General features: G+C 31.1%; 3 protein-coding genes and 1 pseudogene across 9 annotated transcripts; 3 read left to right on the top strand and 1 right to left on the bottom strand.

Annotated features, from left to right (window-relative positions):
* The first annotated feature begins 1,932 nt into the window (after nt 1-1,932).
* Nucleotides 1,933-14,343, top strand: LOC138190274 (antichymotrypsin-2-like). 4 transcript variants are annotated; one of them, XM_069132973.1, is made up of 9 exons: nt 1,933-2,109; nt 6,308-6,429; nt 6,538-6,720; nt 6,848-7,058; nt 7,195-7,409; nt 7,498-7,683; nt 7,756-7,891; nt 13,635-13,794; nt 14,047-14,212. In XM_069132973.1, the coding sequence occupies exons 1-8, from the start codon at nt 2,100-2,102 to the stop codon at nt 13,787-13,789; spliced, it is 1,218 nt and encodes a 405-aa protein (XP_068989074.1). In that variant the 5' UTR covers nt 1,933-2,099; the 3' UTR covers nt 13,790-13,794; nt 14,047-14,212. The 4 variants fall into 4 exon arrangements, with proteins under 4 accessions (XP_068989074.1, XP_068989077.1, XP_068989076.1 ...); XM_069132976.1 differs by lacking the exons at nt 13,635-13,794; nt 14,047-14,212 and adding an exon at nt 10,174-10,753; XM_069132975.1 differs by lacking the exons at nt 13,635-13,794; nt 14,047-14,212 and adding an exon at nt 9,750-9,970.
* On the top strand, nt 9,100-26,257 carry LOC138190273 (antichymotrypsin-2-like). Of its 4 annotated transcripts, none has more exons than XM_069132972.1 (8): nt 9,100-9,104; nt 22,532-22,653; nt 22,724-22,906; nt 23,034-23,244; nt 23,380-23,594; nt 23,687-23,872; nt 23,949-24,084; nt 25,978-26,257. In XM_069132972.1, the coding sequence occupies exons 2-8, from the start codon at nt 22,573-22,575 to the stop codon at nt 26,136-26,138; spliced, it is 1,173 nt and encodes a 390-aa protein (XP_068989073.1). In that variant the 5' UTR covers nt 9,100-9,104; nt 22,532-22,572; the 3' UTR covers nt 26,139-26,257. The 4 variants fall into 4 exon arrangements, with proteins under 4 accessions (XP_068989073.1, XP_068989071.1, XP_068989072.1 ...); XM_069132970.1 differs by lacking the exon at nt 9,100-9,104 and adding an exon at nt 20,514-20,608; XM_069132971.1 differs by lacking the exon at nt 9,100-9,104 and adding an exon at nt 21,328-21,389.
* Nucleotides 15,076-15,798, top strand: LOC138178037 (serine protease inhibitor 3/4-like; annotated as a pseudogene).
* On the bottom strand, nt 16,333-16,890 carry LOC138178036 (uncharacterized). The gene has a single exon (XM_069109439.1). It carries the CDS (start codon nt 16,888-16,890, stop codon nt 16,333-16,335), a length of 558 nt encoding a protein of 185 aa, XP_068965540.1.
* Nucleotides 26,258-27,009: the final 752 nt, after the last annotated feature.

Genomic DNA, 27,009 nt, shown 5'->3' with positions numbered 1-27,009 from the left:
TCTTGTGTCGTCTATTTAAAACGCTTTTTCATAAATATATACAAATAGCGAATAAAGTAAGTTACAAAACAATTTTTGTAAAATATTTAATGCGTATTATGTAAAGCGTGAAATAGTTTTAGTGTATAATATATTTGATCCTATACATTGTATAGATGTACTCTTAGATAAATAGATTTCTTCTATTCGTTATTTATAAAATCTATAGAATTCCAATTTACTTTTAATAGTCTGACTATTACTAAAAAATAAATTCAATTTGTTACATATTCTCATTGTAACGATGACGAAAATATTTTATAAAGAGTAATTATTTTAATATCATATATTATATCTATACATTTTTTATTTCACATAGTTAAGCTGAAAAAAATATTTCATTTCCAATTCGTATGCTTGATTCTATTACTACTTAAGGTTCGTTAGATTTTTCAGCGTTTATTTTATGACTCATGCCCAATTCTCATTCGAACCTAACTTCAGGCATTTGTGCGGCAGCGATCCATCTAATTGTGGAGAGTTTCTAGCACAGTACCTATAGTAGGGTAATTGCGCATAAGTGAAACGAATATAGTTATAATATCTTAAGGAAGGTGCCAACAGATTTGATAAATTACGCGGGAAATTTGCTTTTTGTGCAACGCTTATAATTCGGTAAGTGTACTTATTATGAATTATTTACGTTTTTATTTCATTGAATCAGATAAAGTTTTTGACAGCATATGTACATGAATCATACGTATTAATATATTCATAACATGTTTCATCAAACGACAAATATGTAATACTAATTTCCGTGATGCGAGATAGAAAGTAGATATCATTAAAGAGGTCAAGGTCACTTTTTCTTATTAAGATATTTCCTTAATTTTTTGAATACTTTAGATAATATTCCTTTTAAAATGTTGTTATCAAACGATTATGTTGTCTCTTTACATAGCAAAAAAAAAGGCTTACAAATCTGAAGTATTACTACTGATAAATGCATAACTCAAGTACTCTTTAGTTCTAAATCGATAATTTTAAGCCTTTCCTCGTTCATTAAAATAGGAATATGTAGTAAAAAAAAAGTTTACTTTCTTTATAATTTAATTTGCTTAGATTTGTAACAAAAAAAAAACTAATATTTTGTACTTTAATTACCTAAATGATCAATTTCGAAACACGCTATTCAGAATCTATCACTGTATACTAATAACAATATTACGTGCCTATCTTTATATATTTTCCATTAGCATATTTAGGAGACTCTATACATACATATTATTCTTAGAATATTTCAGTCATCTGTTTACTGGTAGAGCGTATGAAATTCTAATCAGGTTTATCCATATCTCTCAATTCATACGTAGGTTTCACAACTAATGTGAACATCGATCGAAATAAATCGCTGGTAAAAAATCCTAAAACGTCGTTGTACTACAAATATTTTGATAGAGCTCATGTGAATATACGATTTTTACTATACATTTAAATTTTATTTCAATAGTGCTTTGAGACCATAATAAAAATACATTGTGTATGTATTGTAACACAAAATTTTATGTAATACAAAAAATATTAAAATTAGTTTCTTTCGTAGAATTGGGACTATTAGGATTATTTTATAGAAGAGCGAATAAAATAAAAGAAGAAATTTAGAACTTTAACACAAATAACTTTTAAATAAATCAACTTCACATTTTTGAAAATTATTCGAATGAACAAACAGAATATGCGTAAATCTACTAGCTACAGAGGAGGCATATAATAGATATATGTAAATATTTATATTAACAGTACTTTTTCTGATAATATTAGTCGCAATATCATTGCCCTGTTTATGTTTGTAACATTAAGTCCATTTGGGATATAGAGTCGAATACAAATAAGATTTAAAATTCATGTTTGTTTAATCTGTACGATTCTACGGATAATCGAATGCGTACATCGTGATTGGCTGTTCGTTCGTTACCGATCCTTGGTAGGTTCGCTCTGCCCACTGCCAGGATTTCCCTGAGGTTGTTAATCGCGCTTTTATATTCGTTCAGACGATTCTTCTTGCAGTCTGCGTTTAACTTTAGAAGAGGTTTAACCGGTAAAACGAGTGGATCGCGACTATGCGTATACGTAAGTAAATTTATATATGTGTATTTGAGAAGGTAGGTTATCGCGGATCTCGCCCCGGATTAAGCCGAGTATGCACAATTTCTGTTCGGTAGTTAATGCAAATCGATTAATAATCATTTAAACCTCCCTCTCCAAGTAATTATTTTCTTTATGTATAATCAATCAATCTTCGTGATACTACTTTCACAGCAATGGATGTTATTACAACAAGCAAACGAGTTTAATGTGTGTCAGAAATACGTACTTCAAAAAGATACTTCGTTGTTATTTTCGAGATTTCTATTGTACGAGAAAAATGTTGTCTTTAAGTCTTACGACTAGACTGATGATCTCTCCGACCTTTTAGCCTTAATATTTTTACGGTGCAATAATACTTGTAAATAATAATCTTTTACTAGTTTATATCTTTTATAGCATATTTTTTAATGATATTAAATAAGAACTTATTGTGTTTTATTGATGTTTTTGTTGGGTATAGGCTGCTAAACTTTTCATTGCCAAAAAAACTGTATATGTGTGACAATAATATGTAGTGGCCTAAGAAAGTGTTCGAAAATTCTTTAAAGCAGAATAAAAGCAGAAATTTTGTCTAGAAATTAGAAGAATTGGTTTGCTAGATGATATGTAAAAAAGTTGTGAAAAAATTACAACTGATCGAAATCGCGAAGAAAATAAGTCACTTTTTAAGATTTCTTTATCTGAATTTAGAATAAAAATTTAAATAATACATTTATGTCAGTTATGTAGATTTATGCCAGTTACATACATGCTGAAAATTTCATCAAAATTGATTAACGTTGCTATGAATTACAAGTGGTCAAAAAATGATGAAAATCGTAGTTCTTCACGACTTTCGGCGTATAACTGAAATAAATTTAAAAATTCTTGCATCTTTCAACGTTTGTCGCATATATGTATAATTGACATAAATGTATGAAACATATTGTTTGAATTCTCATTACAGGCATAGATAAAAATATTGTAAGAAGTGATTTTTATTACTTTCCTCAAGATATTTACTATTTTTTATTTATTCCAATAATTGCAATTTTTACTAAATTGTTTTATATGTCGTGTATTAAACCAATTCTTCTAACATCTAAAAAAAATTCAAGTCATTTGGTCAAATTTTTAAAAAGTTATTTTATTTTAGAGGTCGCTCGAACACTGTCATTAACCGTTGTGTAAGTGAATAATGAACGAAGTGTAGGTCCATTATGTTTGATACCATTTTCTAATCCGTATTACGTTCATAAGTGACAGAGAACTTGTTTCTCATTCAATTCTTCATTTCCCTCGTATTTGAATAGGAAGAATATAGAATTTTATGAGTATATGTTACATGTAAGTAAGACATTTTTGAACGAATATCCTTTCATCGTTTCATCTTGCAAATAATTATATTTATTTATATTTATCATTTTTATATATAAATAGTTAAGTATTAAGGAAAACTAATCAACTTGATGTAGCGTTACTTACATGATATTTTAAAAATAACGTTTCAGTTAACTGAATTGGAAAATGAAATTAGTTAAAATATTAATATAAGTAACAACAGTTCAATTTTATGCATATAAAATTTGCATTTTTCATGGAATTTCTGTTTCTTTAACCGATAATATAGTTATTTATAATTATACGATACTGATTGCTGTAATCAAGTTTCAAATAATCAAGTGATGAAAAACGTACACATTCGGTGACGATACGAATATCGTGGCGTTTCTTTCTCATTTGAGAAAATCTGCTATTAAATATGTCACAAGATAAATTATTGTAATAAGGCACATTATGTTTTATTGGTGGTCTAGATTGGTTAAATTGATCTCGAAGCATGTATCCTATATCTACTTTTAGTAACTTCGTAAATCTTTGTGTAATAGATATTTCAACGAAGAGATATTTAATATCTATTGATACAGTAACTAGCATTCTTACTCATAATTATCTACATATTTGTAATTTTAACGTATATAATCATATACGTTATTCGGAAATATCTCAGACGTAAAATTATCAGAATTACAAAAGTATATTGCTGAAATAGTAAAATATAAAGTATTAATTTAATGTATAAATATTTATTATACAAATATTTACAAATATGCTTAAAAAATATTTACATAATAATCTACGTTAACAATTGTAAAATTTACATAAAATCAAGATAATCGTAATTGTTACGTTAGAAAAACAATTATATTTTTCACATTCATAAAATATGTTACGAAACAAAAGCAATTTGTCCATCGATAAATACCGTTGATAGCGATAGTACGATATCATATGATAATATTGATCACTGTGACTGCGCAATGTAGTAAATGTGATTTTAATTATTGTTTTTAATAATAAATAATTGTAGTTAAATCATTATTTCCACTACGTTTACATGGTATTATTAGTCGCGTTGAAAATAATAGGTCTATTGCAAGGTATATTCACGTATGTAATTAATTAATGGGTTTTCCCCGGTAAGATTTACGGAAAACATTATCTTCGTCTCTATATATATCATGTATGTATAATGTATGACAGGCGAGAAGCTGTCATAATTAAATTTAGTATTTTTTATATGCTTATTTTTACCAACGGATACTCCGAATATTTAATAATGATAAAATACTATAAATAATATAAATAATTAATAAGTAATTAACGCTTAAATTAATAATTTTTTAACAATATAGTATCTTTTTTGTCTTGTTTAATTTAATCTAAGACTATTACAATGAGCAATTAATATTGTTTATTTCATTTAAAACAATGTATATATTATAAGTTAATTTACGTAATTAATGGTATATGGTTGTATCAGATAAGAAACATGAGGTGTAAATTTATACGTATCCAATTCGCATACGAAATTACTAATATTCGAACCTCCTTTGAAACGGAATAACTTTTTTTGAAACTGAAACAAACGACTTGAGCTTTTCTGAAAAATTAGAAGGGTTAGTTTACAAGGTGATCTTTGTAAATTTTTGTAAAAGTTGCTGTTAGTCGAAAGAAATAAAAAATTGTAAAGATTACAAAGAAAATAGCAAATATGCATACTATAAATATGTTAACTATAATATAATTAATCTTTTATTTATGATTTGCTTATTAAATTTATAAATATTCATATAAATTTATATTAAAAAAGGATTAAATAATGACGATGTAATAAGTTAATAGTATTTCTATAATTAAATAATAACCATATAAATTATTCTTGTTGGAAATACGTAAAGTATTTCGAATGTTCGTACTTATTTAAATACTTTATTTCTTCATTGATGAATTTATAAAAAATACGTGTACGTTTACATTTAGTTTTCAAACTTTGTAACTTGTCCCTACTTTATTTGAAACTTTCATTTTGGTTTTCATTAATCGTGTCGCGTAGTTGTTGACCTCGGCCGCTTGATCTTTTAGTAAAACCTTGAGTAGTAAAACCTTGAATTTTATAAGTATTTTGAACTTTGAAATTATATACACTTTACAATGAATATATCTTCTGTATGAGTCATTTAATGTAAAAGTAGTATAAGTAAAAATATTGATTCCTGAATAATGAGAGATAAAGTAAGAATTCTGTAAGGGAATGTGGATAGGCGATTCTCATTTATTCTGTTATCCATCGAAAAACTAATGAATATATACTTACATCTCTTGTGCACAAAAGACAACGAAGGTTACGCTCTCGAGATGTGTTGTTAAACCTAATAGACGAAAGATTGAATTACACCGCTTTTGCTTTAAACGGCTCATATGTTAGGTTTCGGATATTACTGTATTAAGAAATGTTTGGTATTGGATAATGATTACTGATAATGTTCAAAATAATATAAAAATTATCTGTATGAAATAATACAATATATTAAAATGTATTAAAAATATTTTTGAACTTATAGAATATTTTCGTTAAATTCTAATTGGTGTTAAGTTCTAGAACTTTGAAGAAATCATTTATTATTTCACGTAATATATGTATTGATTGATAGTAAATTTAATTTTTAATGTTAAAAAATATTTAAAGCAATACTTAATCATAAAGTTCCTAATTTTTACATATAATATATATACATATATCTTATATGTAAAGATAATAATATTATTATATAAAATAATATTATATGTAATACATATATCAAATTTCATATCTATTTTGTCAGTTTTTAATAATAATTTTTTACTAAATTTTTGTTAGTAATAAGAAGTATCTGGTTGGTGGTTCTTGCTGTAATAACAATGTCAGAGGCAGAGAAAAATGTTGAGGCACTGCGTTCCGTTGTGGAAGGTGCAAATCAATTTAGTTCTTCATTTTTCCAGGTAAAATAGTGCAATTTAAAATTTATTCCAAATACTACTTATGAACTGCTTATTTATCCTGCAAATGATTGAAGATGAATAAATTATAGAGATGCAAATGGTTTTCAGACTGTGGTACAAGATAATCCTGGCAACCTTATTATGTCTCCTCTAAGTGCAAGTGTTGTTCTTGCTATGGCTGCTTTTGGAGCTCGTGGAAACACAGAAGCCCAGTTTAGAAATGTACTTCATCTACCAACATCACAGAGTCTTGCCACATCTGGTTATCAGTCACTTATTGATAATCTCAATGTAGGTATCTCTCTCAACCTTTCGCTTTTATTAATTTAATGTATAGTATAAATTGTAAATTTATTAATATAAAATAACAAATGCATTATTCTACGCTGTATAATATTTTTTTCATGTTTTAATGTAGAATGTGAAAGACAATAAATTGGCTGTTGCAAATAAAGCCTTCTTAGCAGCAAGTTTAAGTTTGAAACCAAGTTACAAAGATTTAACTGAAGTTTATTTCCGCTCTGCTTCTCAATTGGTAAACTTTGCTCAAAAGGAGGAAGCTGCAAATATTATTAATAGTTGGGTTGAACAAAATACAAATAATCTCATTAAAAAGCTTATAAGTGCTGGTTTGTATATGTTTATTTTATTTATTAAAGTATAAAGAAAATACTATAGAAATTTTAGATTGAATGCATTCTAGCTTCAGTATTTCTAACCACATTATGTTGTTTTATGTTATTATCAATGTTTTTTTGTAAACAGATGTGCTAAATGACGCAACTAAATTAGTACTTGTCAATGCAGTATATTTTAAAGGCCAATGGAAAGATAAGTTCGACCCTAAGTTGACTAGCGATATGGCATTTCATACTAGTAAAGTTGAAGTAAAAAATGTTCCCACAATGTATAGAAAAGGTAATTACAGATATGGAGTGCTTCCAGAGTTAGATGCTAAATTTGTTGTAATACCATACAAGGTAAGTTTTGAAGAAAAAGTTAATAATGTATAAAAAGAAGCTGCTTCTGTGTAAAACTTTGTGAAATACAAGCAAATAAATCTTCTAGGGTGATGAATTGAGTATGATCATAATTCTTCCGAATGAAATTGATGGTTTGTCTGATGTTGAGAAAAAATTACAAAATACAAGTTTAACGAACATTCTAAGTCAAGGGTATGAGCAGGAAATAGAATTATGGTTACCAAAGTTCAAGGTGGAAAGTAAGCTTCAACTTAATGATGTCTTAAAAAAGGTATATATATATATAAAGTGTAGTTCATGTACAGAAAACTATTTCTTGTATTTTAATTCTTATTTTATGCAGATGGGATTGACTGATGCATTTACTGCTCACGCTAATTTTTCTGGGATTGCTGATGAAACTTTGTATGTCAGTGATGTTATACAAAAGGCATACATTGAAGTAAATGAAGAAGGAAGCGAAGCTGCTGCTGCAACTGGTAAGTGAATAAACATTCTATGTTATGCAGCTTATATTTAAATTACGTAATATAGCACTTTGCGCAAATAGTAGATATGAAAATATTAAAAAAATAATGTAATATTATACAAAAATTATTTTTTTATTTATTTCATACTGCTCTGGCTTCTTGGATGATTTCTAGTTGTCTAATCATTACTTAGACTAATTTTATATCTAATCATATTTTCTACAAGGCGATAGTATAATATCCTTAGCAAACTAAGAAAAGAAAATGAAAACAAAAATTTTCTTTGATTATCTTTGGCTCTGAATTTTCTCCTCTGCCCCTGTATAAATTTACTCCTCTGCCTTTCTCCATCTCCTTTTTCTCTACACCAGTCCAATGTATTTTTTGTTGTACTTGGAATCTGTTAACCTCCACTGCCTTCCTTCCCTCTTTGTATATAGCCTTCTCCATCACTTTTCAAACTATCTCTTTATATTCCTTCACAGTTTTCTCTTTGCTTTTTGTTCCTCCCCAATTCTAATCCTCCAGCCTGCTCTTCCTCTTCTTCTCCTTCTTACTTCTTTTCTTCTCTACATTCTACCACTATCTTGTTTTCTGACTCTCTTACCCATTCTTTATAATTTAAAGCCTTTCTCATTGTTCTGATGTGCAGTTCCACATTTTGTATTTCTCCATTATTATATAATTCGGTATGCTTCTACCTAAGCCTAAGATTCATTTCATATATTTTCTTTGGATTCAATCTATCCTTCCATCTCCCTGTCACCTCCAGATTTCCACCCCACAGAGAGCTGCACTTTGTACTAACGAACCAAACATTTTCAGTATCTTTTCAAAAGATACTAAATTTATTTATGTTAATAATAATATTCACTATTGAGAGGTGTTGAGTAATTTGGAAATATAGAAGTGACATATGAATAAAAATAGAAGAACTGAAAAAATTAAAGTAATACAGTTAATAGTATAACAATATCATGTTATTATATATGATATACTACAAGATAAGTATACAAAAACACATAAATTTATCACATAAAATAACAGTATTTTGCTTGGTTTCAACTTTTGCTTAATATATGATTCTTTTGAGCTTTTGAATAGTTTGGAGAGAATGTTTATTAGTATTATTATTTCGTATTTTAATATTTCAGTCTAATTAATAAAAATTTGCATGTATGTTCTTCCTAATGTTTTGCAAGCTATGTAAATATGCGTATATGTATTTATTTTCTCTGCATAAGTTTAAATCTATTACATCAAAAATTATATAACTATGACTTGTTTATGTGTGTACACAATAGTTCAAAATGCTTCCTCATGTTTTGTTTGCTGCATGAAATAGTATGCTTCCTGTTATTTCTAAATGTACAGTTCTTTGTATTAATATTTAATAGTCTGTTATTATGTGTTTTCACATGTTTATGTTTCGTAATAGTTTATTTTATACAATATGTTAATCATTAAGTGAAAAGTAATATGGAGATATTATCAGTAAAGAAGCTAAGTATATATTGACTACATATTAAGCGAACTATTTATATTGTTAATAAATAATTTATTCTGACCATATATTAGAAATGTTTTTCAGAATGCAAGTTTTTAGTAATGTTAGATTTCAAGGATGTAGTATGTGTACCTTAGTACAGCTGAGTCTGCAATAAATATTCATCTAATTATACTTACATTGTCCCTTTAATTAGATGATAATTATATTAATCATGAATCATAACTATTATAATTATTAACAAAATCACATAAATCGAAAATAGAAAAAGAGGGAGGAAGATGGACGAATCTAGTGGAAACGAATTTGGTTGAAGTGTTTTTCTTCTAATTGATAATAGTATACACTTTTTTTCGACAGAAATGGAGATTGCGCTCTTCTTGTCTCCTTCCCTAGAAGAGTTTCGAGTAAATGGACCATTCTTTTATGCAATTACATCACGGGATGACAACGTTGTTCTCTTCAAAGGCCGCGTCATTGACTGCGAGACAACTGCGTGATTTCCTTGATTATGTTTTATGTTTTTATTTCAGTCAATTACTTTGTCTATTCTTGTCAAGAATTATACGTACTATCAATTTCTTCGCTCTTTTTCCTTTCTTCACATTCACTCTAATATAGCAAAATCTTCTATATTATGAGTTTAATGGTTTTCCAATAATATCATTTCGCATATCTTAATTTTGATATAATAACATAGCACATTGTAGTGATCCAATTCTTCCTCTATTTAGTTCGAGCTTGTGGCTCAAATGAATAATTCACTATTAATTACTTGTGGCAGGTCTCAGTGTAAGGCCTCTTTCGAGCATTTGGTCACCGCCGAAGCCCATTGAGTTCCACGTCAATCGACCATTCCTGTCGATCGTTAAATACGACAATGTGATTTTGTTCTTAATGAATATCGTATCTATATCGTAATTTCGTTTTTTTTTACCTTGAAAATTAAATAGATAACATATCGACTTTACACTGTATAATGGATCTCTACGTCTTTCCTATTTTTTTACGTTATTAAACATGAAATTAGGGATTAACAGCATACACCATATCGTGGATTGTTCTGCCAATCTCTGCCAATTTACATAATTAACAATTAACATAACAAGTTTCTTGACTGGATCGACTGATTTAGATGAGTGTTTATACGTGGAGAAAGTTGTCCTCATTCATATTACATCTTAAAATACATTATATTAACATTATTTGATCAAAGGAAATCGCGCAATACCATTAAAAGATCATGTAACACTATGAAGCATATATATGGAAGAAGAAATAAGACTTTCCTGTTTTATATGTATCATGAATCTAACTTATTGTTAACAATATAATTTGTATTTTATTAAAAATTTTCATCTCTATTTTATGTTTCTATCACTTTATTATATTTAGTTCCTTGTAACATATTTAAATTTAACTTGCTTCCTTTAACCATTAAATCGCTCCTTATTTATTTTTAAAATTTATTTAGTTCCTTGTAACATATTTAAATTTAACTTGCTTCCTTTAACCATTAAATTGCTCCTTATTTATTTTTACAATTTAATATGCAAAGCAATCAAGACTCGATACATAAGGATTTTGTCTTGTCTTCAGAAAATTTTATTTATTTTTTTACTATGCTGTACTCTGTTCTATTGCATTAATTTAAATGTCGAGTACTTGATAAATGCAACATATTCCTATGACGCTATCGCATACTTTATTAACATATTATTTTCTTTGTTATAACAGCTTGTAATATAATATTTATTATATCTTCATGCCTGCTTGTTATAGTTTTCTTTATATTTTGTATATTTTGTTTCTTTTTTTTCTAATGAAAACATTTCAATATCTATGTGCAGTATTTAAAAAATATATAAACTACTGTACAAAAGACACATGACTCCATTTAAAAGAATAGAATTGATATTACCTTCACCTCCGGAAAACATTCGTACGCTATGTAATGTGTCGCTCCAACATTTTATTTCGTGGAATATTCTGTATATTTAAAAACTTTTGAAACATTGGTATAAAACTTACCAAATTAGACTTACTCATGCATTATATCATGTGTTATTTATAATGTATATAATTGTATATAGGTTCGTGCCTTTGATGTTGAAATTATATTTTTCGGTTGTTACATCTCAATAACGTGTTAACAATCTATTAGAATGTTCTAAAATTTTCTAAGATAAATCAATTTTCCAATATAATTTTGAACAATATTCCATAGTATGTTTTAGTTGTTGAGGGACAATCGTAAGTTCAACTGTTTCGATTTAGAAACAACCTTCTAAGTTACAAAATCAAATAAATATTGTCGTTCATTGTACATATGCAACATTGTACATTTATTTATTGGGGGAAATGTTCATTCTATTACGTTTTTATTTACAGATCATTTCAATCTTGTCACTGACAGGATTGAAATGAATTATTAATTAATTAATTATTAATTAAAAGCATGATTAGTTGCAGATGTGTAAAGTTAGTTGCAACGTGCTTGTATCGCGATTAACTTCTTTTTACATTATACATATGTGTATTTGTACACTTTACAAAACAAGATTCTTTACAATATTATAGTACAATTGTCCTTTGGTTGACTCGAATCTCAAGGTAAAAGCCGAAAAATCTTTAAATCATGGATGCTTTGCCTTATCGAGTTTTACACTCTTATAGAGGTTTTCCGCTTAATGAAATATGACTGTATTTACAAATATTTTAAAAATATAGAGTGCGTGCGCGCGCGTGTATGTGTCTGTGACTTACGGTATGAACACTTTTAAAAAATTAAGTAGCAAATAAAACGTAAGCAATCATTAAGTTAAAAAGGTAAAGTATTCATCGAATTAGTTTCACAACCTGTATAATTTGTACTTTACGATTTTGAGGTACGAAATTAATATACATAATGTTCCATTTGATTCTTATAAATCAACGTATTCTCGATTTAAGAATTTTACCTGATACGGTTAATTTTGTAGACAAATGATATAGAGGAAAATATCAATTAGGGATTAGTCTAATATTTTACTTATTTCAATATACGAACCACTAGATATAGATATACTTTGTTTCGGAAATTACGATGTTATTATAATTCAGTTATTATAATCCAGAAATTTTCTGTTTATTATTCATTTTCCCATAATATTATCAACATCGTAGAAACGATTGAAAGTTTTGCAATTTTGTTTTTTACACATACTTTGCACCTTAAATTTCAATTTTCATCGAATTAAGACAATTGTACTGTTGTATATTATAAATGTTTCTTATTAACATTGTTTGCGAAGAATGTTTCAGGTAATTATTTAGGATGCTGCGGCCTTCGTTGCATTTCGATAATTGTTTACTATGTTGTCGGCAGTATGGTTCTAAATAACTTCTTGTTTTCGCCAAGTATCAGTTTCAGAGATATTTGTTAAAAGCTCTCGGTACGACTGGAGTGACTGCTTCCTACAATTAGTCGCGCGCCGACCATCTATGCGCGCCGTTCCCCAGGCAGTGGACGCCTGAAAGTAGACGATAATTAACGAACATCTATCAGTAAGCCAGTATGAGTTCTATACTCCAGGAATGGCGCGGTCGGCCACAAAGCCGAGCCCTTACACGCTCATACTATTTGCTTCCTACAATTGTGCGTCTGTGACAGTTTAAGCGTTGATATTGATTGCCGACTGGATAAATTGACACCTGACTCAATCCTGATTCTTATCGTTTGCTTAAAGTATATATAGGACTAGGTGTCAGTTTATCCAACCACCGCATGATGGCTGACAACTAATGCTAACGCATGCGCTGTAACATACGAACAATTATAGGTACTATTCACTGTAGTGCTACCGACAGTTTCTATAAACATCTCGAAAACTGGAGAGTCTGATGGTAACATGTAGAGGAAAAAGTTGTTCAAAATGTTGATTCCTGCAACATGTTGTAAATGTCGTTGAAATTCGAGATTGCAGCAGCTTCATTAATAATTGTCATGTTTTACAATAAACTTTCAATATTAACACATTCATCATAGTTGTTCAAGGAAAAAGTGGCTTTCCATATTCCAAATATCAATATTTAGATAATATTCCGTCGCAGATATGAAACAGTGAGCTTTGGGTAGCTCTTAGTGCTTTCAAACATATATGCATGTGTGACTTCCAGTAGCGAACGTGTATATGTTTACTTCATATCGCTGTTTCTGCTCTATTCATACACTTACACATAACGTTCGGCATAACTCTGTTTCAGGTTTGCTTATTATGAAGAAAATGGCTCGTAATATAAGGGAGTTCAAAATTAATCAGCCATTCTTTTATTATATCATAAAAACTATGAACGATGAAAAGGAAAATGATATTAACCTACCATTATTCTGCGGTTCTGTAAACGAACCCGAAACCTAACAACAGTAGTCATAGTAATGCGATTATTAATTCGTGTGTTCCGTAGTTATAAGTTCTAATAATACCTTGTTCCATAATAAATGTGTTGCATTCACTTTAAATTTGGATTATTTTGCTCTTACACCAGAAATTATATATACATTTCGGAAAATTAAATAAAAAAGAAATTAAATAAATCCTATATATAATCCTATATATTCTCCCTTTTTTAAACAACTTCTTTAAAACAATAATAATTTCCATAAAATTTGTTTCAGCAATACTCTTCGTTCTTGCGAGTTTTCCTCAGCTCAAGCCAATGATGAGAATCGACCGACCATTTTTCTACAGTATTTATAAAAGTCAATCTGAAGATCAAAATATCGTAACGTTATTCAATGGACACATTAATAATCCTTAAAATGTATTATTTTTATATTTGTACTTTTTATTGTTATACTTTTTATACTTATACACTTGGAATAAAGATTATGTATGGATGTAAGCCTGTTAGGCGAAAACCATTCAAAGCGGGAAAGAAAGAATTAAATAAATAGATAAAATGAATACTGAAATTGTTGTTACCTCTCATTCATCTCACGGTTTTCGATGATTCTTGAATATGTTACAGAAATTTATATGTTACATTTCCTACTGCAGTGAATTCTGCCTACAATTGCTTCTTTTTTTTATTATTTAATTTGTACTTTACAATTTGTCCAGCTGGACATTTGGTAAGTTATAATTGTGCGTGCGCGATATACTGGTTAATACGATATACTGATATCTTCCTGAATTTCTTTGTCCACAAAATTGACTATATCAGATTAAATTATTAAATCGGGAATATGTTGATTTGTGAGAAAATGTGGAATTCCAACGTTTGGGACGGCCACCTGACCTTCGTCACCCTCCGTTGTGGGGAGAGAAAGCATCAACACTTAAGGTTGCCATAAATTAAAACTTCACCTGCATGATGTAGTGGCCAGTAGGCCTCGACGTCTCCCACTTACAAGAGCACAGTCTAATAGGCTTCGATGTTTTTTCACGGCTGCAACGCCGACAGTACTCTGTTATTCTTTGCGCAATTGCCAACTTGTTAAAGACAATAAACTGATTGTTGCGAATAAAGTCTTCGTAGCAGCAAGTTTAAATTTGAAATCAAGTCACAAAAATTTAACAGAAGTTTATTCTGTTTCCCAATTCGTAAACTTTGCTCGAAATAAAGAAGTTGCAAATATTATTAATAGTTGGTTCAAACAAAATACAAATAATCTCATTAAAGAGCTTATAACTGTAGGTTTGTATATGTTTATTTTATTCATTACGATGTAAAGACAATACTATAGAAAATTTAGATTGAATGCTTTTTAACTTCAATATGGCCAATCATACTATGTAGTTTTATGTTGTTATTAATGTTTTTTGTAAACAGAAATTCTAGATTACACGACAATGATATTCATGGTCCACGCAGTATATTTCACATGCGAATGAAAAAATAAGTTCGACCCTAAGTCGACTAGCGATATGGCATTTCACATTAGTAAAGTTGAAGTAAAAAATGTTCCTACAATGTATGTAGGAGGTAATTACATATATGGAGCACTTCCAGATTTAAATGCTAGATTCGTTGTAATACTGAAGCTGCTTCTTTGTAAAACTTTATGAAATGCAAAAGAAGCAAATAAATCTTGTAGCATCTAGATTTCAGTATGATCATAATTCTTCCAAACGAAGTAGATGGTTTGTCTGATGTTGAGAAAAAATAGGAGAATATAAGTTTAAGCAGCATTATAAGTCAAGGAAATATGCATCAAATAGATTTATGGTTACCAAAGTTCAAGGTGCAAAGTAAATTTAAAGAAAATGAGGTCGCAGTGGATATATATATATATTGTAACTCATGTAAAGACAACTATTTCTCATATTTTAATTTCTATTTTATGAAGTTGAATTTGACCGATCCATATACTGATAAAATTGAAGTACGTGGAACATGTGAAAGGTTGGAAGTCTATGTTATTTAATAAGGTTTTGGGTTTATAAAATAACGATTCACTTAGATTCGTTTTCTCCAATATATTTAGTCTAACAGTTCAGTCTTATAACACGTCTTACCACACAGGAGTCTTCAAGTCAATAGAACAACGTGGTCGACTTCTAAGACAAAAGAGCGTCGTTAGAAGTCGTACCAACTTAGTTTGTAGCAACCAGCGATCATACCAACTTAACATTTCTCAACATTCCCCTTTGATCGCTAGTTTCTACAAGCCCCATAGCTTTGGTAAATTGCTGAGTCTTAATTCTATTTAACCCTTTGGTAAGAATGTCAGCGACATTCTCCGGACTAGGTACATAAATATAGTCTAGTATCCCCCTCGATACGCAGTTCTTAACGTAAAAGTATCGCACTTGGACGTGCTTAGAACTCTCGGCAACTATTTCGTCCCTTGACCATGAAATAGCTCCGATATTATCGCAGAATATTTTACAGGGACGAGGGCAATACGACAGTTGACCCAATTCCTTTAACAGTAAAGAAATCCACACTGTTTCCCTTGCTACTTCCTACTTTCGCACGTCGACTGAGCTATAATCGGTTGTTTTTTGGATAGCCAGGATATCGCCGCGCCAGCGAGTATGAACACATATCCGCTCCTGGATTTCCTGTCTACCGTACAACCCGCAAAATCCGAGTCGCAAAATACTTTCAGAGGTTGCCCGGTCCTCTGGTATACTAACGTTAAGTCTTTGGTCTTTAATAAATACCTGAATACCCGCTTCACTGCTTTCCAGTCGGATACAGTCGGATTCGCGCATCTTTGGCTCAATTTTCCTATTGCACACGCAACATCAGGACGACTTACAGTAGCGACATACATAATGTGCCCCACAGCTTGTTCATATAATTTGCTGTCGAAAGGCTCATCGCGTTCAATATCAAAACCAGCCTCACATTCCCTAGCTAGCGGTGTCGACACTCCCACCACCCCAGCCTCGTGAGTAATGTCAAACAGATCCAGTATTTGACCTATCTGTACAGATTGATCGAATACTACCGTGGTGCTGTTTGGCTTACTCAGGTGGATGGACAGAAATTGAGTGTCTACACCTAGCATCCTAACATCTAGTTTGTCCTTAAACCTAGTTTTGAATATCTCAATCCACTCTAGAGTCCTCCTTCACGCTCCTTACAGGGATTTTTCTCATCGCATTCCCATGTAGATGACCTAACCTCTCATGCCATGATACGATACCCTTGTACGCCTTAGCTTCAATAATCTCGGCGTGGTCGTTGTCATTTCCAGGTTCTTCTTGATCGTTCCCCATGGAAACGTTTGCTGCATGCCTCTCAGGTGGTATTGTCTCTAGGTAGTACACGTTGTCTCCTACCTTTGAGTTGAATACCATGTCCCCATCATCATGTGTGCCGACGGCCTCATCCTTCGTACATACTGTGGTGACGCCTTTCACTGCCAATTGCCTGATCGATATTAGATTTACATCTAAATCGGGTACCCACAGGGCGTTCGACAAGGATAGACTCCACCCGCCGCAAGCCTTGGTCATCTTCACGACGATCGTGCCTTTTCCTTTGACTTCCAGGTACCCCTTACCAATCCGAATCTGTCCGGCCGCAGGCACGAAGTCCACGAACCGATATCTATCCGGAGTCATATGGTTTGAGACTCCCGAGTCGAGATAGCTGATCTTGTCCCTTTCCACGTGGTTGATAGATGATAAAGCCAGTGTGGAGATAAGTCCCTTGGACTTCGGTTTATCTTCCACCTTGTTTTCTGGGTCTTTCCCTTCCTTGTCTTGGCAGTTGTACGATATGTGGCCTCGTTTTCCACATTTGTAGCATTTTTTATCTTTTGGGTTTTTGTACTTCTTCTTAGCGCCATCTTGACCTTGTTGGGGCTTGGTCTGCGATTGTCTGCAAGCCGCCATTGCACTATTCTTTTCGGATGGACCCATAGCCGCTTCCATTCTCCTTTCCTCAAGTAGGAGATCGGATTTCACGGCCCTCGATGTTAGATTCTTATCGAGCCTTACCGTCCTAAGGTATGTCGCGTAGTTTGGGTCCGACACGAGGCCGGCTAAGATGAAGCACGCCATCACGTGATCATCGATTCTTAGACCTGCGTTGGAAATTTTTTCGCACAGGTCGTGTATCTTACCGCAGTATTTTCCGACATTCATATCGGGGGTTTTTTCCATGGTACCCAGTTCCCGTATGTATAGGATAGTGTCCATCGACGTGGACCTCCCATGGACATCCTCCAGCGCCTTCCAGCAATCCCTCGCTGTCTTCAAGGATTTAATATCTCCGATAAATTCGGGGCGAACATGTCGGAAAAGATACGCACGTGCCATGTTATCCTTCCTCATGCATTCTGGGTCCAGCCTTTGCGCTGCCGTAAATCCTGGTTCTATTGCCTCCCAGCAACCCAGGAAAACTAGCGAGGCTTCCGTCATTGTCTTCCAATACTCGTAATTGTCCCTTTTTAGGACCGGCTTCATATCGCTGTCCACATCACTTAGTTTGTCGTGATCGGCCATGGCGTGGTCTCTTCTCGGATTATCTCGTAAAACACAAAAAAAACTCAAAAATAATAACGTTTTTTCCCCGCAGTTTACTGCCCTGGGCCCATAACCTGTTATTTAATAAGGTTTTGGGTTTATAAAATAACGATTCACTTAGATTCGTTTTCTCCAATATATTTAGTCTAACAGTTCAGTCTTATAACATGTCTTACCACACAGGAGTCTTCAAGTCAATAGAACAACGTGGTCGACTTCTAAGACAAAAGAGCGTCGTTAGAAGTCGTACCAACTTAGTTTGTAGCAACCAGCGATCATACCAACTTAACATTTCTCAACAGTCTATCATATAAGTTGGAAGATTATATGACTTCTAAGTCAAATCTTTTTAATTATAAACAAGAGTCAAGCAGTAAGTTAGTCTCAGACGTTATTTTATCCGGTCGTCGTAATGCTGCCGGCCACAATACTGATACATATGCTGCCACGAACACACAATCATACGCAGAATTAATCACCGGTACCGACAGCCTTTGTTGGATAACTCGGAAACTAACACTGTGCGGCGGGTACATGTGTAGGAAAAAGTTATGCAGAATCGTTTCTCCTATGATACATTAAGATATCCTAGAAATTGTAGAGATTCAGTTCGATCTGTACATTTGCTAAAACGGTATTAAAAAATGTTGTTATTTCTATACTCAGAGGTAAGATCAGAATAGTTATTATTTTATTGAATGGATAAATCTATCACACCGTTCTGAGCCAAAAAAACTTTTATTGCACGCGCTTACAAAAACTAGGGATAAAAACAAAAAAGGCATCTTAACCCTATCGATTAAATCTATCGATTGTAACTAGGATCATCCTCTAGTTACTATTTCTTATAACTAACGCATCTGCATATAGATGGCGAGCACGAACTCACGTTGTCATTTTCAACGAAAAAGCTTATATAAAATTTGTTCCAAGAATAAGAATTATAGTTGACAAGTTTCCCAGTATGACTCCAATGAAAATTGATCGACCGTTCTATTATGCTGTTTATCAAAACCAAAGAGACTATCAAGACATCGTAAAGCTACTCAGTGGACAGGTTGATGATCCTTAAAAATATTATTCTGCGGTTCTGTTTACTTACCTTTCCCTCGTGCCTTTTAAATCATAGTTGAATTTTCGTTTAATCATTATTGCGCCAATATTTTACCCAAAGTCTAAGGACAGTAATGTCATAATACCAATATCATAGTAATGTGATAATTAATTCGTATGCTCCGTAGTTATAAGTATTTTAATAATACCTTGTCTCACAATAAATGTATTGCATTCACCTTAAATTTGCATTATTGTACTCCTTCGTCAACGGTATATATATAGATACATAAAGATATTTATAGATAAAGATAATATAAAGAGATATTGCATATACCTTTAATAACTTAAAACCGAGAAAGAGGGAGTTTATTAATATTTATTATTTTTATATGATCAAAAATATTTTCTATACTAGGAAACTTTTTCTTTAATAATGTCCCTCTTTCTTTTCCTTTCTTTCGTACCTTTTAAATCATAGTTTAATTATCGTTTAATTATTTTTGCGCCACTTATTTAAAATACAAACACAAGAATATTCACAAGAAAAATATTAGCTATGGGAGTCTGGGATTAGTTATGGGTGCACCATGTTGCGATGATCAATCAAAACCACCACCTTGCCCGTCAAACCGCCGCCCACAACGATCGCGCGAACTAATCTGTGGTTTCAAACTTTCTTAGAAAATCCTAATCATGAGGAATGTTGTGATAAAAATAGAGCTTCTTTTCGCGGTATGGATATCAATTGTGAATATTACGAGAAAGCTTAAATTTTCTTTTATTGTACGTCGAATTTTATGCCCAATATGTAGAATAAAATCATTAAGAAATGACATCATCTATTATATTTTATTAAATGTATTTAAATAATATATATATACGTGTACATAGAAAGATCGAAAGTATTTAGTGATATCTTTTATAATACTCTAAGACAATCAAGAAGTAAATTTCTTCCTTCTTTCTTACAAGACAAATTTTTGTACTCTATTTACCGTTCCATTAATCCACTTGGAATTAATCCATATTACACACAATACACTTGTGTTTCAAGAATTTCACGAATAATCTCATCGATTATCTCATTTTTGACATATAGATGTAACTATTTTCTATGTAGCTAGCAACACCCCGAAGATAGTATTTGGGATCATTTCCAACCAGACACTCAACACGTACAGTACCACAGTTTATTAGGTAAAGCCATTTTTATCATATTTTAAACACTTTTTTGTAAATATATACAAATAGCTAATCAAATAAATTACAAAATAATTTTGTTAAACATTTAATGCGTATTATTTGATACGTAATATAGTTTTAGTGTATAATATATTTGATCCTATACATTTCATACATGTACTCACATACCTATATACTTACAAAGTCTGCTTATTTAAACAAAATTTGCTTATAGATGTCTCTTATTCGTTATCTATAAAATTTATAGAATTCCAATTTACATTTAATAGTCTGACTATTACTAAAAAATAAATTCAATTTGTTGCATAATGACGAAAATATTTTATAAAGCATAATTATCTTAATATCATATATTATATCTGTACATATTTTATTTCACGTAGTTAAGCTGGAAAAAATATTTTATTTCCAACTCCTTGCTTCTTTCTACTACTACTTTCTATTACTACTTAATTATTATTACTACACCTATTACTACTTAAGGTTCGTCAGATTTTTCAGCGTTTATTTTATTACTCATTCGCAAGTGTCATCCGAACCTCACTTCAAGCATTTGCGCTTGAAACTGCAACTATGAATTGATCGGTCTGTCCAACACTGCGTTTCATCTAATTTTGAGCAGTTTCTAGCGTAGTTCTTACTAAGCTGTATAGCGTAACCGTAGTGTAAGTGTTCATAGGTGACATGAATGGATTTGGAATAATTTAAAGGAAGTGTGAGCAGGTACAGGTATATTATGCAGGAAATGTGCTATTTGTGCAACGCTTACAATTTGGTAAACGTACTTATTATGGATTACTTACGTTTTTCTTTCCATTGAACCAAATAAATTCTTTGACAGCACGTGTACATGAATCATATATATTTATTTATTCATAACATGTTTCATCCAATAATAAATATGTAAAACTAATTTTCGTGATGAGAGATAGAAAGGAGATATCACTAAAGAGGTCACGGTCACTTTTAAAATGTTTTAACTTCCTTTTAAAATGTTGTTATCAAACGATTATGTTGCCTCCTTACGTAACAAAAAAGCTTACTAAATCTGCAGTGTTACTACTGATAAATACGTAAGTCAAGTACTCTTTAAACTATACATAATCTCTCTTCGATAGTCAATGAAATCAATTAATCCTCGTTTAAACCTTCCTCTTCAATTAATCATTTCCCTTATATACATTCAATTTTCCTCAGTTTTACTTTTATATCAAAGGATGTTATTACAACAAGCGAAGGAGTCTAATGTGTATCAGAAATACGTATTTCTAAACGACACTTTGTTGTTATTTCCGAGATATCTACTGTGTGAATAATGTTGTCTTTAAGTCTCAAGACCCGATTGATGATCTCTTCGATCTATTGGCTGTAACATTTTTACGGTGCAATGATACTTCCAAGTAATAATGTTAATCTTTTACTAGTTTATGTCTTTTATATTTCTTAATGATATTAATTAAAAACTTACTGTTTTTTATTGATATTTTTGTTCGGTGTATTATTTAGGAGGTGAAATCCTAAATTTAGGCGAATTTACAATTAGGTCGAAAATTTAGGAGGTGACTCCTGGAGCCGAAATAAGACGAAAAAAAATTGTGTTTTTGGCTAAGCTCTTTAGTCATTGCTAATTAAATTCGGCCAAAATATCCCTGCACCCGAGCAAACCTCCTTACGCGGCGGTAAGAAGTCAGCCTAAATATCCGTACAACTCGGAATTATTCAGCCATGATATTTGAGAAGTTCTTTTTAAAAACAAGGGTATGAGTAATGAGGAAGCGTACAAGATGTGTTTGAAAAATGCGGAAATCAATTTCGCACAATCGTCCAAGTTTATAAAGCAAGACGTTTATTATTAAGATTTACAATACAATCTATCTTGCCAGTTTCTAACAACAATTTGTTACTAAATTGTTTTAGTAATAAGAAGTTCCTGGTTGGTGGGTCTTGCCCTAATAACAATGTCAGAAGCAGAGGAAAATGTTGAAGCTCTGCGCTCCGTTTTGGAAGGTGCAAATCAATTTAGTTCTTCATTTTTCCAGGTAAAATAGTGGAATTTAAAATTTAGTCCAAATACTGATGAATAAATTATGAGACACTTATTATTTTCAGACTGTTAGAAAACACAATCCTGGCAACCTTATAACGTCCCCTTTAAGTGCAAGTATTGTTCTTGCTATGACAGCTTTTGGAGCTCGTGGAAACACAGAAGCCCAGTTTAGAAACGTACTTCATCTGCCAACTTCAGAGAGTCTTGCCACATCTGGTTATCAGTCACTTATTGATAATCTCAACGTAGGTATCTCTCACATCCCTTTGCTTTTATTATTTTAATGTATAGTATAAATTATAAATTTATTAATATAAAATAACAAATGCATTATTTTACGCTATAGAATATTTTTTTCATGTTTTAATGTAGAATGTGAAAGACAATAAATTGGCTGTTGCAAATAAAGTCTTCGTAGCTGCAAGTTTAAATTTGAAACCAAGTTACAAAAATTTAACTGAAGTTTACTTCCGCTCTGCTTCTCAATTGGTAGACTTTGCTCGAAATAAAGAAGCTGCAAATATTATTAATAGTTGGGTCGAACAAAATACAAATAATCTCATTAAAGAGCTTGTAACTGCTGGTTTGTATATGTTTACTTTATTCATTAAAGTATAAAGAAAATACTATACAAAATTTTGATTGAATGCATTCTAACTTCAATATTTCCAATTATGGTAAGTAGTTTTCTGTTGTTGTCAATGTTTTCTGTTAACAGCAATGCTAGGTGACTTGACAAAGTTAGTACTTGTCAATGCAGTATATTTTAAAGGCCAATGGAAAGATAAGTTCGATCCTAAGTCGACTAACGACATGCCATTTCATACTAGTAAAGTTGAAGTAAAAAATGTTCCTACAATGTATAGACGAGGTAAATACAAATATGGAGACCTTGTAGATTTAAATGCGAAATTCGTTGTAATACCATACAAGGTAAGTTTAGAAGAGAAAGTCAAATGTATAAAAAGAAGCTGCTTCTTTGTAAAACTTTGTGAAATACACAAAGAAGCCAATATATCTTCTAGGGTGACGAATTGAGTATGATCATAATTCTTCCAAATGAAATTGATAGTTTGTCTGATGTTGAGAAAAAATTACAAAATACAAGTTTAACGAACATTATAAGTCAAGGATATGTGCAAGAAATGGAATTGTGGTTACCAAAGTTCAAGGTGGAAAGTAATATAGATCTTAGGAATCTCTTAATAGAGGTATATGCATACATATATATAGTGTAACTCATGTAAAAATAACTATTTCTTATATTTTAATTCCTATTTTGTGTAGATGGGTTTGAGTAATGCGTTTGCTGGTGCTGATTTTTCTGGGATTGCTGATGATGAAGGTTTATGTATCAGTCATGCTATACAAAAAGCATACATTGAAGTGAATGAAGAAGGAAGTGAAGCTGTTGCTGTTACTCGTAAGTGTATAAACCTTCAATCTTATTCAGCTTATATTTAAATTAAGCAAAGTATCGTTTTGTGCGACTACGAGATAAGAAAATATTCAAAAAATAATATAACGCGAAAAATATTTTTTTTTTATTTGTTTCACGCTGCTCTTGCTTCATGGCTACAGGATGAATTGCAATTATCTCTTACATCACTATTTAGGCTAAATCTATATCTAATCATATTTTCCATTGAGATGATGGTATAATGTACATGGAAACTAAAGAAAGAAAACGAAAATAAAAATCTGCATTACAACTTTGTCACTGATAAGATTGAAATTAATTAAATACATGATTGATTGTAGTTGTATAGTTATCTGCCATGTGCTTGTATCGACATTAACTCTTTTTTATTTTGCTGCTTTATAACTGTATGCATTGCTGATTATGTACTTACATTATATATATTTATACCTTTTATATATATGTCAACGTTTGGTCGTCTCGAATTTACAAGTAAAATGCGAAAAATCTTTAAATCACGGATGCCTTGGCTTACCGAATTTTATAATCATATAGAGGTTTTTCACTTTATGAGATTCGACTGTATTTACAAATATTTTACAAAAAATCGTGTGCGCGCGCGAGTGCGTTTGTGTACAACTTAAGTCATAAGGACTTTTGAAAAATTAAGTAGCAAATGAAAAGTAAGCAATCATTAAGCTAAAAAGGTAGAGAATTATGACAGCTTCGCCATCTTGTATAATTTGTACTTAACGATTTTGAGGTGCAGAATTAGTCTACATAATGTTCCACTTAGTTCTTACAAATCAACATATTTTCGATTTAAGAATTTTACCTGATACGGTTAATTTTGTAGACAAATGATATTAGAGAAAAATATCAGTTAAGGGTCTGATATTTTACTTATTTCAATATATGAACCACTAGATATAGATATACTTTGTTTTGGAAATTATGATGTTATTATAACTTAGTAATAAAATTGAAATTTTCTGTTTATTATTCATTTTCCCATAATATTATCAACATCGTAGAAACGATTGAAAGTTTTGCAATTTTGTTTTTTACACATACTTTGCACCTTAAATTTCAATTTTCATCGAATTAAGACAATTGTACTGCTGTATATTATAAATGTTTCTTATTAACATTGTTTGCGAAGAATGTTTCAGGTAATTATTTAGGATGTTGCGGCCATGTTGCATTTCAATGATTGGCGGCATGGTCCTGAATAACTTCTTGATATACATATAACTGCTAAGTATCATTTTCAGAGATATTCGCAAAAAGCTCTCGATACCACTGCAGTGACTGTTTACCGACCGGATAAAATGACACCTGACTCAATGTTGATTCTTATCGTTCGTTTAAAGTTTATGTAGGATTAGTCGTCAGTTTATCCAACCACCGCATGATGGCTGACAACTAATTCTAACGCATGTGCTGCAACATACGAACAATTATAGGTACTATTCACTGTAGTGCTACCGACAGTTTCTGTAAACATCTCGAAAACTAGAGAGTCTGATGGTAACATGCAGAGGAAAAAGTTGCTAAAATATTGATTTCTACGACATATTCAAATATCATCACAATCCGGGATGGTGGCAGTTTCCTAAGTAATTGTCATGTTTTACAATAAAATTTTTAATCTTAACACGTTCGTTATCGCTATTTGAGGAACAAGTAACTTCCCACATTCCAAATATCAATATTTAGATAACTTTACTTCACAGATATGAAATAGAGGACCCTGAGTTTTAGTTAATTCGTAGTGCCTTCAGCCATGTATGCGTGTGTGACTTCCGGTAGTGAACGCGTATATACCTGCTTCGCATTGCTGTTTCTGTTCCATTCATACACTTAAATATGACGTCCGACATATCTTTGTTCCAGGTCGCGTTGTAACGAAGAGAAAGGGTTGTTATATATATAAAGGGAAGTTCATAATTAATCAGCCATTCATTTATTACATCATAAAAACTATGAATGATGATAAGGAAAATGATATTAACCTACCATTATTCTGTGGTTTTGTTAGAGAACCAAAAATCTAAGAACAGTGGTGTCATAATAGTAATATCATAGTAATGTGGTAATTAATTCGTGTGCTCCGTAATTATAAGCATTCTAATAATATCTTGTCTCACAATAAATGTATTGTATTCACCTTAAATTTGCATTATTGTACTCCTTCGTCAACGGCATATATACAGGATGGCTGGTAACTGGTGATATAAGCGGGAAAGGGGTGATTCTACGTGAAAAAAGAAGTCGAAAATATAGAATAAAAATTTTTTTTTTTATTATTTATTTCTTTTTTCTTTTAACTTTTCCATCGAGACAACGATCTACAGTGAGATCCGTTATAACGTACCGCACGCGTACCGAGCGAAAATTCAAAGTCGATTTTCTCGAAAACGAAGCCTCAAACGAAAAATTTTTATTCTATATTTTCGACGTCTTTTTTCGCGTAGAATCACCCCCTTTCCGCTTGTACCACCAGTTACCAACCACCCTGTATACAAATAGCGAATTAAATAAATTACAAAATAATTTTGTCAAATATTTAATGCGTATTATGTGAAGCGTAAAATAGTTTTAGTGTATAATATATTTGATCCTATACATTGTATAAATGTACTCTTAGATAAATAGATTTCTTCTATTCGTTATTTATAAAATCTATAGAATTCCAATTTACATTTAATAGTCTGATTATTACTAAAAAATAAATTCCATTTGCTACATATTCTAATTGTAACGATGACGAAAATTACGTAATTACTTTAACGTCATGTATTATACCAGTAAATTTTATATGTCACGTAGTTAAACCGGAAAAAATATTTCATTTCCAATTCGTATGCTTAATTCCATTACTACTCAAGGTTTGCCAGATTTCTTAGCGTTTATTTTATTACTCAT

The sequence above is a fragment of the Bombus flavifrons genome, chromosome 3 (genome assembly GCF_040668555.2).
Source record: "Bombus flavifrons isolate JBK064 chromosome 3, iyBomFlav1_principal, whole genome shotgun sequence".
Classification (NCBI taxonomy): domain Eukaryota; kingdom Metazoa; phylum Arthropoda; class Insecta; order Hymenoptera; family Apidae; genus Bombus; species Bombus flavifrons.
The sequence above is the reverse complement of the archived record's forward strand: the minus strand, read 5'-3'. Positions and strand labels throughout refer to the sequence as shown.

Excerpts from the sequence above, each read along its gene's own strand:
- LOC138190273 (XM_069132969.1), top strand. Across the intron at positions 22,907-23,033 it reads CACTTATTGATAATCTCAAC|AATGTGAAAGACAATAAATT; the intron begins GTAGGTATCTCT and ends GTTTTAATGTAG. Across the intron at positions 23,595-23,686 it reads TCGTTGTAATACCATACAAG|GGTGACGAATTGAGTATGAT; the intron begins GTAAGTTTAGAA and ends TATATCTTCTAG.
- LOC138178036 (XM_069109439.1), bottom strand. The coding sequence starts at position 16,890 with ATGCTAGGTGTAGACACTCAATTTCTGTCCATCCACCTGAGTAAGCCA.
- LOC138190274 (XM_069132973.1), top strand. Across the intron at positions 7,059-7,194 it reads TAAAAAGCTTATAAGTGCTG|ATGTGCTAAATGACGCAACT; the intron begins GTTTGTATATGT and ends TTTTGTAAACAG. Across the intron at positions 7,892-13,634 it reads CGAAGCTGCTGCTGCAACTG|GTTTGCTTATTATGAAGAAA; the intron begins GTAAGTGAATAA and ends ACTCTGTTTCAG.